General features: G+C 33.6%; 1 protein-coding gene across 1 annotated transcript in view; it reads right to left on the bottom strand.

Moving 5' to 3' along the window:
• Positions 1-14,072, bottom strand: part of LOC111059055 (discoidin domain-containing receptor 2) — a 454,362-nt gene that overhangs the window by 25,713 nt on the left and 414,577 nt on the right. Inside the window, exons 12-14 of the mRNA XM_039431495.1 lie at positions 7,020-7,195; positions 5,612-5,761; positions 4,236-4,345 (exon numbers count right to left, since the gene is read on the bottom strand). Coding sequence (XP_039287429.1) covers positions 4,236-4,345; positions 5,612-5,761; positions 7,020-7,195 — 436 coding nt within the window. The remainder of the gene's footprint in view (positions 1-4,235; positions 4,346-5,611; positions 5,762-7,019; positions 7,196-14,072) is intronic.

Below are 14,072 nucleotides of genomic sequence, written 5' to 3'. Positions count from 1 at the left end.
CATATTCTATTTCTAAAGGGGTACTTCTTTATAATAGCAGAAATAATCAGGAACCCAAGATTGTTCTTCCTAGTATTTTGAAGCCCATGATTTTCAAATATTATCATGAAACTACTTATGGCGGTCACTCTGGTTTTCTGAAAACACTAAACAAAATAAAACAAAAATTTATTTGGAAGGGTATTTCTAAAGATCTAGTTGCTTTCATCAAGTCCTGCAAGTTATGTTCATTGAGTAAGCCAGCACAAAAAACTAATTATGGTTATCTTTGTTCATCTATTGCTTCACAACCAATGGAAAAAATGTTCTTGGACTTTGTAGGGCCATTACCAAGGACAACAAGTGGTAACACCATGATATTCTCCTGTATGGATGCTTTCACTAAGTATTCATGGCTACTTCCATTACGAAAAGCAACCTCTGAGTCTTTATGTAAGGAGCTTCAGAAAATATTTGTAAACTTTGGTGTCCCTAAATATGTAGTTTCTGATAACGGTCCTCAATTTAAATCAAATTTCTTTAAAAACTTTTGTTTCCAAAAGGGAATTTTGCATATAACTCAAACAGAATATAATCCTAAACCTAACCAAGTAGAAAGAATACATCGTAATTTAAAATCTTGTCTTATTAGCTTTAATCATGACAAACAGAATAAATGGGATTTAACTCTACAGTGGCTTCCCTTAGCATTCAATAGTGCTTTCCATGAGAGTAGCAAGTTTTCTCCTCATGAACTGATGTTTCGTCATAAGGTTAATAATCCTATAAACAATATTTGGAAAATTGATGATATACTACCAACGAAGTTTGTTAAAGATACTAACAAAATATGGAAAGATGCTTATCATAACTTATTGAAGTCTCATAATTCCAGTAAAAAGAGGTATGATATGTATAGAAATCCAATTCCATATAAGATAGGTGATATTGTTTTCCTAAAATCAAATCCTGTTAGTAAAGCATGTAATCAGATTACTGCCAAATTACTTCCCAGGTATTCTGGACCTTATTTGATAAAAGAATGGATTAGTCCAGTCAGTGTGAAATTATTTTCAACCGATGGACAAACATTTGTGCGACGAGCACATGTGAGTCAACTTAAAATGGGAAATAATCCTTAAGTAGACTTTTCTCATAATGAGATTTTTATTGTAATACACATATGTGGTGGACGCACCCATATGTTTGTGGTAGTTACTCTTGTAACTATTCTATTTGTGTAAAATTTTGTTGTGTTCTTTGGAAACTTGTGATTCTGCACAATTATTGTGTCACTTGATTTCTTGTAACATGGTATGATGAAGAATGTACTGTATATTTAAGAATTGTAATTATTATTGCTTCGTAACTAAGTAAGTTACAGTGTATCAATTTAGTTGTATATGTTATTTTGATAATGTGTTATTTGCTCACTAAACTCATTGCTCAGTTTTCTCTCGGTAACTCATGCTAACTCTTGCTTTTCTCTTTGGTAATTTGGATTTTTGAAGTTTTGTCCAATGCTTGTAGATTTTATTTTCTTCTTTGAGCCTTGTCGACCTGATCAATTGACAATGATCTCTCTTCTTTCTCTTTCTCTTCCCTCTACTTTTCATTTTCTTTGGGCGGCCGACCAATTACTCTCCTTTTCTATTTATTTAACTTCTATCTTGAATAAATTTCTGGTACAATTTGGTTCCTAAATTAAATACCCCCAGTTGTGGAGGTTTGTACCAAAAATTTATTAATTACTTAATTTTATTTTATTTATTTTATTTTCTCCTTATTTGGACATAACTTTGAATATCCATTTATTAAATTTCTAGTTAATAATTTTGATTTGTTGGATTGGTACAACTGGACGAAGCCTTGTCGGTTGACCAGCCAGCGATTTCCTCTTCTTCTTGTTCTAAAAGGCCTAGCTGTGGCATCTCAAAATGTAGCATGTGATTTGAATTATGAAATATCTAAATTTTTACTACAAAATTTTTCTTTAAATTATGCTAAAGTAGCATAAATGTAAATCTACAATGCCTGATTGAATTTTATATTTGAATAACCCCAGTTGGGTAAGTTATACTTGTAACTGTCTCTATGTTGTAGGTTATTCTGCTATTCTATCGAAAATCTCATATTTGCCTAGTTTTTTAATTAATTAATTCTTTATCATCTATAAATTCAATATAAATTTGATTACATCCTATTTTGAAATTTATCAAATAACGTAAAGAAGCTGTTAGAATTTGAATCAACTTTATCCCTCCATGTGTAACTGATTTAAGCCTTCTGATATTTTATAATTTCCTTTTGTTATTTTATTCATCTGAACTATTTTGCTTACTAATTTTACCGTATTCCTCTGAGATTTATTATTATTAAATTATTTGAGATTTGTCATAATAATATTTTATTACCGCTGTTCTTACGGTACCATGTTTCTACAGAATGTATCCTGTAATTAACCTGTCCAACATTGCATGTTAACCACTCTGGTTAACATCAACATGATGCTTGTATCTATTAGATTTTATTCTATTTCTTTTGTTCCAAACAGGTTTTTTTTTTATTTTACCATTAATTTTGAATGACCGGACAAATATAATACCAGGATAAATACAGGATGAAGGAGACTACACATTTTCCATAAACTCAAGCAAATTCAACCAAATATTTTGGAATTCCAGTACAGTATGAAAATTAAATTTCAATTTACAATTCGAAGTGGGGTAAGCAGAACACTTGTTTTACAATTCGGCTTCTAATTCAACCAAGTCCATCGAATTTTATGAGTTTCAAACTTCGTTAATCGTCGCTTATCTACGATTCCACATCACACTGAAGCTTCAGTTGTAGGCCTACCGGGTTACTAACATAGATTTAATAATCAAAACTTGTAAACTGAATATTTTGTAACTTCAGAAATGAAATTGATTTTTAATGTTGAAAATTTCAAAATTCATACAGCAGAAAGGTAGAACAGAAAGTTGGACATTTTGAATTTGCACGTTCCGAAGAAGGAACGCATAGCATTTGCAACCCCCTATGACGCGTCGCTTATTTGGGAGAATAACATTGGAAGCCCAAAGTGCTGGCAAACCAGTTGGTTGCTATGACAACGGATGGCTTTTTGAGGATGGCATGGTTGCAGCGTTCCTACAACCATTGTCATTAGTTCCTACAGTCATTCTATAGAAACTAACGATACGATACCAACAATATCGATCTATGAAGACTGCCTTTGTATCGATAGTCGATAGTATCACACTAAAGACGACAGACGACATTGAAAAGTTTTGTTTTTTCGATTTGAGGATCGTATAAGTGATGTGTAATAAACGAGGATAATATGTAAGTGATCGTGTAAAAGCTATATTTACTCTATTTAAAATTTATTGGATGATTTATTTAGTTTAATAGTGGATAAAAATGAAATTGAACTTGGGAAGTTTGGAAGACCTCCAAATCTCGCATAGTCTTAATAATTAAACTGGTTTATATTGCGAATTCCTACCGGGAACATTCCAATTTGATCCAATCCGTCTACATTGAAACTTAATAGTAAATTTAAAAAAATTAAACAAGTGCATGTTCGAGCAAAGCGAACTTACACATTTTGCATGCATCAACTATTTCCCTATGGACAGAACATTATAATAATAAATAGTTATTTGTGCAACTAGTGCGCAAAGTGACAGTTTGCTGCACCGAAAGAAACGTTTACGCCCGAGCCGTAGGCGAGGGCGGAATGGTTTCTTGAGTGCAGCAGATGAACTTTGCGCACGTATTTCACATTAAGTTTTTCCTACAGTTACCATTGAATATGAAAAGTGGGTAATTATGGGTAAAATTGCCTGAAATGCATCAAATGTTTTTCTGTGTAATTTTATTATTGATAAAAACCTTAATTTATTGTCAAATTGAATAAAAATGTTGTCCTTGGTTATAATATATAATAGTAATAATTAGCGCGTTGTGCTTGGTTGCACCTCTGCTCACTATAGCAGCCACATCAGTCACTGTTACCAACTTCATTTTGATTTTGCTGCACTGTTGCTCCATATAGCCTACTAAGTATTTTGCGTTGCCATGTTGCAAATCTGGAGTGCAGAAAAATTTTTCCCGCACTAGAGCGGAAAAGTGATTTTTTGCGTTCTGTAATCAGTGCAGCAATGGCCACTTTTCAACGTAACTGTAGGAAAAATTATTTGTTTTAAAGTGAAAACTGTGGAGGCTTTTGATATTCGAGAATCACTCACTTTGTGCTTTCGTTGCATCCTCTCCATAACGACTTGACAACCACTTGCTTCTTGTGGAACGAAGACATTCCGTTGAGCTCTGGCACTCCTTCCGCTTCGCATAAGTGAACCTGAAACAGGTGAAACATCACAGTAATATATTAGAACTAGCCGTCAGGCTCGCTTCGCTCACCATATCCGTCTAGCAAGGAGGCTCCGCCCCCTGGACCCCGATTGGATCGTCCAAGAATGAGATCAGCAGGCTCGCTTCGCTCGCCTGCATTTTTATCATATGTTAGGACGAACCAGTCGGGGGTCCAGACTAAAGTCTGGCTAAACGGATATGGCGAGCGAAGCGAGCCTCACGGCTAGTAATATAATATTCCCAGGAATAGCTCTGATTAAATTAGCAGTGCCCAATCAATTTTTCCGGGATAAATGCATTTCAATCTTCAACTTGGTGCCAACCTAACCAAGTCAATTCAACTTAATGCCAACCTGACAAAACTCTCTCTAGATTATAGTTCTATATTAACATATGGTATGAACATATTTCAATTATAAATTGAGAGAATAAGAAGAACATACATGCTAAAAGACGAACTTTAAACCCTCAAAACCCACCCTCAGAGTTAAAATATTTCCAAAAGATTTCTTAGTGCGCCTCTAAAGGCCCAACTGAGCATACCTACCAAATTTGAACGTTTTTGGTCCGGTAGATTTCTAGTTCTGCGAGTGAGTGAGTGAGTGAGTGAGTCAGTCAGTCAGTCAGTCAGTCAGTCAGTGGTGAGTGTCATTTCGCTTTTATATATATAGATAATCAAAGCTAATCTGACACTCAAATTGATTTGTGATGAGTATAGATAGATCACATTAAATCACATATGATCATATTATGTATGTAATATTATTTGTATGATAATTGTGAGTAGAAAGTATTCTCAGAGTAAGTTTTCTTCAAGTAATGGTAAGTCCTGAGCTAAAAGACTCATTGCATTACAATTGTATGATAGATCTGAGTAGGATGGCCATCAACTACAGAACAAGTGCGTCGAACGTGTGTGAACGGACATGACTGAGAAATTACAAAATATAATGATACAAGAATAATCCAACTTCAAATAGAGTATCGAAGAAGAAATAAATAACAAACAATCGGAAATACATAAACAAACCTGAAACATTTTGTTCGAAGTGTTTCGCTGATGACACAACATGATTGTATAAAGAGCATGTGTGCTCATACATACTCAACACACTTGTCCTGTCGTTAGTAACCACCCTTGAGATGAGATGAGGTGTGTCCTGGAAGTATTCTCTTACTTTTCTTGTGATTTATTATACTGTATGGGAAAATTATTAAATTACAAACTATACAGTAGAAGAGATGAACTCACCATTCCAAATGATCCCTCGCCCATCTTCTCGATGACACGAAGTCTGTGCCTTGTGAACTCAGGAAGTTGAGTGACGTTTTCTGGTGATCCATCTGGCAATTTCAGTGGAGTCACCTTGCCAGGGGATAGATGTTGCTCTCTCCTTTCAGTCTGCAAACAATAGATCACATTAAAAATCACTATCCATAACATGATTATAATATGCTTTAAGGGTAATGAAAGTAATTAAGAAGCCTTCTTATTTAGCCAAATTACAACCAGTTTCAACTCATTAGAGCCATTCCATTTCTAAGCTTGAGCTACCCAGAATCTTTGAATTTTTCTATAGAAACGATTTTCAGGAATCGGAGAATTCAGCAAACACTGATGAGATTTTGAAAAATTCACACTGTCTTCAGGAAAGTTGTGGAACTTCTCCATGATGTGGTGAAAAAGTGATTAAACAAAAATATTGTCGAATCCACAAAAATAGGTTTATTTGAAACTCGAGTCTGGTTTCAAATAAACTAATTTTTGTGGATTCGACGTTATTTGTGTAATCACTTTTTGACTTCATCATAATGAGATTTTATCGGAATTACTGGATATATTAATCGATGATTATCAATAATCAACCAATTACCGCGTGGTCCTCAATTATGAGCATGTAGGCTAGTGCTGTTCTACTTACAAATTCATGATAATCTCTAATCTGCTATATTGATGATATATTTTTTTGAATAAATAAATCGAAACCAACTGTTGGATTCATTTATTTAGTACAGCATACAAATTCCATAGTGTATTTTTTCTTTAGGGCTAATTTTTAATATAAATAAAAATATAAATCTGAGTAGTACTCTTTTTAAAATATTATTTCTTCACGACATGTTTCGGCTATAATAATGTCATTATCCAATAATAATATTATGATAATGGCATTGTATAGCCGGAACATGTCGTGACGAAATAATTTTTAGAAGGGTACTACTCAAATCTATATTTTCATTTATATATTTTAACATACATAGTATATAAAGTACTCTATACAATCATATATTACATCTATTTTTCATGCAAGAGCTCTTGCCCATTCTCAGACGTCGAAGATTTTGGGTAACTTAAGCTTACAAATAAAATGGCTGTAATTAGTTGAAACTGTTTGTAATTTGGTTGATTCTTGGGGGAACTTCACTTTATGATAGTAAACTAACATCAATATGGTAATATATCACTAACAATTTGAAATTGATGCATTGCAGCCTGATCATTGCAATGCGTAATCAATTTACATGCAATGTGGAAAAATAAATTGATTTGATTTGAGATTCATACACAAGAGGTTTGAGTTTGTGGTACCTGTTATTTACAGTAAGTTATGGAACTAGCACTATTATCTTAGTGTCACATGCAAAGGGTGAAGGCTTACCTTGATAATGTCTGTGGCAGCATAGTAGTTCTCCCTGGGGGCGGCGCACTCGTAGGGGGGTGGCCTGGTGGCCGGTGGTGGTGGTGGTGGGGGTGTGAGGTTGTAGAGTGATGGAGAGAACTTCACATCCTCCTGGAAGCTCTTCACGCTCGTGAGATCCAGTGATCGACAGAGTCCTGTAAAACAAACAAAAGCCAAACTGTGATGATCAAGTTCCTTCGTCATCACATACTTATGCCAAAAATAAGCACAATTTAAAACCCTTTAACGTAATGGTAACCATAATGGTAACATCAAACATGCATTGGGCACATTGGGATATTTTTCTTTTTTTACTTTCCTTGCTCTATTACTATAGGTAAGGGAAGTATTGCTTTCCGAAAAAAATTAAGTTACCCCAATTTCTAAATCTCTATACGTTCCAAGATCCCCTGAGTCCGAAAAAGTGATTTTTGGGTATTGTTCTGTGTGTGTGGTGTGTGTGTGTGTGTGTGTGTTGTGTGTGTGTGTGTGTGTGTGTGTGTGTGTGTGTGTGTGTGTGTGTGTGTGTGGTGTGTGTGTGTGTGTGTGTGTGTGTGTGTGTGTGTGGTGTGTGTGTGTGTGTGTGTGTGTGTGTGTGTGTGTGTGTGTGTGTGTGTGTATGAGTGTATGTGCGTCTGTGTACACGATATCTCATCTCCCAGTTAACGGAATGACTTGAAATTTGGAACGTATGGTCCTCACACTATAAGGATCCGACACGAACAATTACGATCAAATGCAATCCAAGATGGCGGATAAAATGGCGAAAATGTTGTCAAATACAGGGTTTTTCGCGATTTCCTCGAAAACGGCTTCAACGATTTTGATCAAATTCATACATGAAATGGTCATTGATAAGCTCTATCAACTGCAACTAGTCCCATATCTGTGAAAATTTCAGGAGCTCCGCCCCATCTATGCAAAGTTTGATTCTAGATTCTCAATTAGCAGCCTTCATATACAATATAAACAAGAAATTTCAAGTGGAAAAGATTGAGCATGAAAATCTCTGCAATTAATGCTCAGTAACGTTTTCACCAAAAATTGAAGATAAGCTTGAAATGCGAGAAAATGTGATTATTAAATTGCAAACTGTTAGCAACTGTTGGTTCTATTAAATCATCCACTATGAAGAGATAGCAGACCTCATGTGTGTCTCCAGCGTTATTGTCCTATCACCAGCTGTCTCATATCTTTGAATAGTAGATTTGAGATGCGCGAGAACACTAGCATCAGGTTATAAGTTCTCATAACGGCAAGGAAAGTTGTGTGAGTGCGCCACACCAGATTTTTCTAGTTGTGGTAACACCGTGATCATTTATCATTTCTAACGAAGATGAATCAGCTGATCGTTTAAACCCGTAATGTAACACATTGGGATGAATGCGACCATATCAACAAGTAATCATGATTTATCGCTATATATATATATATATGTATAATATATATATGTAATAAAAATAATTTCTGTTTGTGTGTTAGTTTGTTCCCTATAGACTCGAAACTACTTGACAGAACGGCATGAAACTTTGGAAATATATTGTGTAAATATTGGGGATGGTTTCTGACCAGAATAGGGGGGGCTGATAATAATTATACATTAATCCATTTTACAGATCTATGTTTTCGAAATCGTCGGCCGAGCGGCTAACGTAGAACGGGAAGATCATCATGATTCAAGATCATGTTGTGATAATATGACTAAAAGTTTAGCATCTAAACTTACCAGCTGTAATAAGCACGTCACTCTGTGATAAAATTGTTTACTGTTATTAAAACGTTGGTTCTAAGCAAATAGGAAGTCCGTATTGAGATGTGAATGAAAATATTGATTGTCAGATTAATTTTAATGATTCACCAAATGAAGTCAAGTGTGACATGAGATACATTGAATTTTGGTGGTTCGAAGTCCGCCGGGTACTGTAAGCTAGTTTATTGTATAAAATAAATTGAGACTTTGCCCTTGGTAACGCTGTAATTGCCTCTGATGGAGGGTCAAGTTTCAACTTATTTGATACAGACTATAATTATTATAGTCATGAAGAAAAGGCAGCATAATGCTATATTTCGTCCATGGTATAACGTAGAGAAAATTTACATTATATACTATGTTCTTCAATGTTCAACTTAGATACGTAGATTGACCTCTGAGTCATGGGGTCCTTCTGGGATTGATAATGAAATGGATATGAGAAACATAATTTTTCATATTTTATTTATGAAATATTTTCATATTTATAATTATAAATAGTACAACTCATTCACTACCTATATTCCGATGTTGATGGCATTCTCTAAATAAATAAATCATTAAAAATTGATTTACTTAAATATTGTGTTGAATGGAAACGACTTGAAATTGTCAATCCAATTCAATTCATTGAAACAATTCGAGATACGTGCTTTGGTTTTTAAACTATTCTCAATCCCCAGTAAACTCAATTTATAAACGTTGAGAAGCAGAATGTACAGTATGCGTGAAGCCCTACGAGTGGCTATGAGCTGTTGACCAATGATGGTTGAGCTCCACTGTCATTGGCCGAGACCTAGACTAGCATTCCAAATATGGTCATGAGAACCGTTGGTACACCTGTCTGGTCTCGGTCAATGACAGTAGAGCTCAACCGTCATAAGTCAACAAATGGCTAATCGTATAGCCACACAATGTATTCTATTAATCAAACTTTCAGTTCCTAGAGATCAATCAGTATGTTGAATGTTTTTCAATAGAGCTCACAATATAGTTCCCATACAATATGAATATCCTTCATAGTCTTCACAACAACACAGAAATAATATTGGGTCTTGGAGGGCCAACAAATAAATTCTCCAATATATTTGCATCAATAATTCCAAATTTCATAAATGTTATCTATTTTTGAACGCTACCCTAGGGAATAGGGAGAGAGCTCATCTTTGAATTGAACTGAAACGTTTTGATTATAAACTACCAAATAAGATTTGTTAGTTGAGACTCACCCAGAAATGAGAGGCTTTTCTCAACAACCAAAATGAATTTACTATTGAAAACCAATCGTTGAAACGATTAAAAGAGATATCTGATCAAACACTATCTAACAAATATAACTTGTTTCGAAATTTGAAAGTTATGTCAATCGCTTAGCCAGAAAGGCGAGTTAGCCTAAGCAGAATAGATTTGGCAACAATACTTATTTTGCACATCCATATCCAGTTGAACAAGAGAAGGCTGTGATATATGCTAATTTGATCATTGTTTAGAATATAACTTCGAAATATCTTTATATTCAGATCAATAGTGATGAATTATTGTTGATCGTGAAACTCCAGATAACGTGTTGGTCGATGAATATTATTCATCATTAAAACGTCAGATTTGAATTTGAAAATTTGAAATTCCATTAGACCTAGTTCAGAAGATTCATGATCCAAGACGAACTTCTAATCTATAATATAATAAAGGAAAGAGCACAAAATCACATACATTTACAGGATAGGAAATTCACGAATGATGCATCATCACGTCTAAACTACTCAACTGATTAACCAGTAATTCTGCATATCGATTCTCAATTCACCAAGAATGGTTATATGCTCATTGAAAATTCTCAAAGATTCCAATATGTCAGGTTTTTGAATAGATCCTTGCGTAGCACAGGTTTACCTACTAGTTTAGAATAATCTGAATAAACCTCATCGAGAGAACAAAATAATGTTACACATGAGCAATGATTGAAAATGTAATGATTTGAAATGCAGGGTCATGAGATTCTTGATAAGCTCTCGTTGCCATAGTTCCCCTTGTAGAAGCCAGAGCCTGATTCTGGGAAACGCTAAGTATGATGCGAACTCTTCAGACGTTTCAACAATCTCGGAATGCCAGATTCAGATTCTGCTCGGGAATTGTCTGACAACGTCTACTCTCCCACTGCTCGATCATTAAAACAACGTGAGAAGTTGCAGCTCTCATCATGCATCACTGAGTTGGTTGGTTAGGATTCGCGCAGTTTCAAGCATAGTTGCTTAACCACCCTTCATTAACATTCTTCCCAACAAAAATAATAATATGAACTCATAGTTTTCTACGCTCTGGTATACAAGTATCCTGTAGAATTCTAGCTGACATTGATATTGACGTTTAAACAAAGGTATTGTACACTCATTTTGAGATTGGATTTGTCAGAATTTTTATTTTAATTTGAATATTTTATGATTTTTTTTCGTATGGGAATTGCGATTTGCCAAGATTTTCATTTTAATTTTAATATTTTGTGATTTTTTTTTCGTATGGGAATTGCGATTTGCCAAAATTTTTATTTCAATTTGAATATTTTGTTTTTCTTTCGTATAAGTATTACGATTTGCAGAAATTTTATTCCAATTTGAATATTTTGTGATTTTTTTCGTATGGGAATTACGATTTGCCAGAATGTTCTATTTTCAATTTAAATATTTTGTGATTTTTCTGTTTATGTGAGAATATTATGATTTTTCCCTCTCCCCATTTCCCATGTTATGTGTTCTATATACCCTGTTCACACTGTATTCATGAATCAGTATGTCTATGAATAAGGGAGTACCATAGTTATATATTAAGTACATAGGTACATAGGTACATATCAAGATACTCGAGAGAATTTTTTAATTTTTTTGTTGTGAATTTTGTTTCTATTCTTCGTTTCATAATTCACTATTCTGTATAAATATTTGCGTCTGTGCTAAATCAATTTAAATCAGGTTAAGCGTATTATAATTTTATCCCCTACTCTTACTGGCGAACAAGAGTCATCTTATGCCAGTAGTTTTTTCACTTACCCTTGATTATTATTACATTTTGGTTGGATTGTGTTGTCATGTTGAGCTTTATTTGATTTATGCATAAATGTATTTATGAGTGTGGGATAAATAAATTCGAATTTGAATTTAGCATTTTTTGAGATCTTGGTTCAGGTGAGAATAATAATGATTCCGCGGCTTACACCTGAACTAACATCACAAAAATATTTAAGTAGAATCAAGAAGCATTTTGGAAAAAAATTACTCCAGGAACTAGCACAGATTCATTAGTAATAAATTTTTATTACTTCACTATTGTATTAACGGAAATAATCTTCAAGGACACTATTTTGGTCTTGAATTCTGTGAGTATGATATTGTTTTTATCAATCATTATTCCATTGTTAATGAAGAATAATCGAGCTCTCCCTGTGTATGAATAGGAGACTTGAGTTGATAGGTTTAAGATACAGAGTTTTCCTTTTCTTGACAAAACAAAAGCTGAATATCATTGAGTTTTGTGGTTTGAGTTCTTCTTAGTTTGAGACGAGAATATCAGTTGAACGAGCATAAATCAGGCAATCATGCATGCGTCGATAAAAAGCAAAGAATAAACCAACATGCAAAACTGGAAAAAGTTGAGATTCATGCATGAAATGAATAGGTGATGAATGACTGCTATACGAAACATGGTCAATTTTTAAAACTATGTACAAATATTATCTCTAGATGATTACCATTCGAATAATGCTGTCCAGAGTAAACTATCAAAATTAAAATCAACTATTCCAAACTAAATAAACTGGATTGAACAAAATGAATTTCATGTGTAAAGATCGGGTTTGATGGAAGGAGAAAAAATAGAACGGCAGATCATGTACAAGTATCACAATGAAAACGGGATATTTATAAATAAAAAATGAATTCATGTGTGAAGTTAGGGAGAAAGATTCACAACGATATGATAATGAATTCATCAACAAATTGAACATCCATTACTTTAAATTTGATCACCAGAGTCATGATATAAAAGAGCATTCAAGTTGTATAGTGAAGAGATGAATTGATTTAATATAGATTAGATTTGATTGATTATATCTAAATTAGATTATTGATTATCGATTGAATATAGATGCATTAATTGTATTAGAATCAGATAAATGATTATTGAATATTGGATGATTATAGATGCATTGATTATATGGAAAAAGTATAATTATTATAGTGATATACAAATTAGTTTGTTTAGGATGAAAATTATTTTTTTATTTTGAAAATATTTTTCTATTTTTAATACGCACATAGGAAAGAGAACGCAGACATATCGCCACAGTACATATCACCCATATCTCCTTGATCCCCCATATCCGCGGCTCCATCTGCCAAGATGTCTGCTATTGTGGTCAGCATGTAAGGTCCTACATAACACATGATCAAGACCCTGTGAGACCTATGTGATCAAGGCCTTTCAAAATAAATTTGTTGCACATTTTTTTTCTTATTTTCTAGTTTAAAATTTTCAAAGAGCTCGTGGATCATTCAAGTAGCACAGAACTTCACGAATCACATTATTAATTCCATTGAAAACTTTTTGACACATTCAAAGTGATTTTTGAATACAATTAACTTCTATAAAGAGGTCTGTAATTATTGTTGGATGTTTAGTTATCTTATGTTCTCTATTATTTATGAATCTCTCATTCAAAAATGTTGTAGATTCATCAATATTCATACTATAATTTTATTCCCTAGAAGTTGTTTTGAGAAAATGGAAACATTATTTCAATAGTTGGTAATATTGACAAGAGGATAAATTTCGATCAGATGAGAATAAAAATTGAGCTCTGGGACGGAAGATCATGAATATTATTCAGTTATATTGAAAAAACTAATTTTCAATATAAATGAGAGCGCAAAAATGTTATTGACTGATTGATTAGTTGGCTAAACTTATCACTGAGAATACTTTAGTATTTTATACGCGCTGAAACATCTCAATTTAATTCAAATTTATTGGAAAAAAGATACATTTCAGTGAATGTAGGAAATCAGCGTGGAACATAATGCATACAACATGAAGTGTGTTTTGGCCTAGATGTAGGGAATTCGACCTCATAAACTACTTATGACTTTTGGATTGAGGTGGAATTTTGATTGTATGGGAACTGGAAAAATGAGATGGTAGAAAAATTAATCCATTTACACTTGATTTCGGAAAATTTTAGAGTTTTAGTTTCTCAAATGAATGAGATGATTTTCAAAAATGAGAAAAGATTG

Source organism: Nilaparvata lugens, chromosome 6 (assembly GCF_014356525.2).
Source record: "Nilaparvata lugens isolate BPH chromosome 6, ASM1435652v1, whole genome shotgun sequence".
In the NCBI taxonomy this organism is placed as follows: domain Eukaryota; kingdom Metazoa; phylum Arthropoda; class Insecta; order Hemiptera; family Delphacidae; genus Nilaparvata; species Nilaparvata lugens.
The sequence above is the reverse complement of the archived record's forward strand: the minus strand, read 5'-3'. Positions and strand labels throughout refer to the sequence as shown.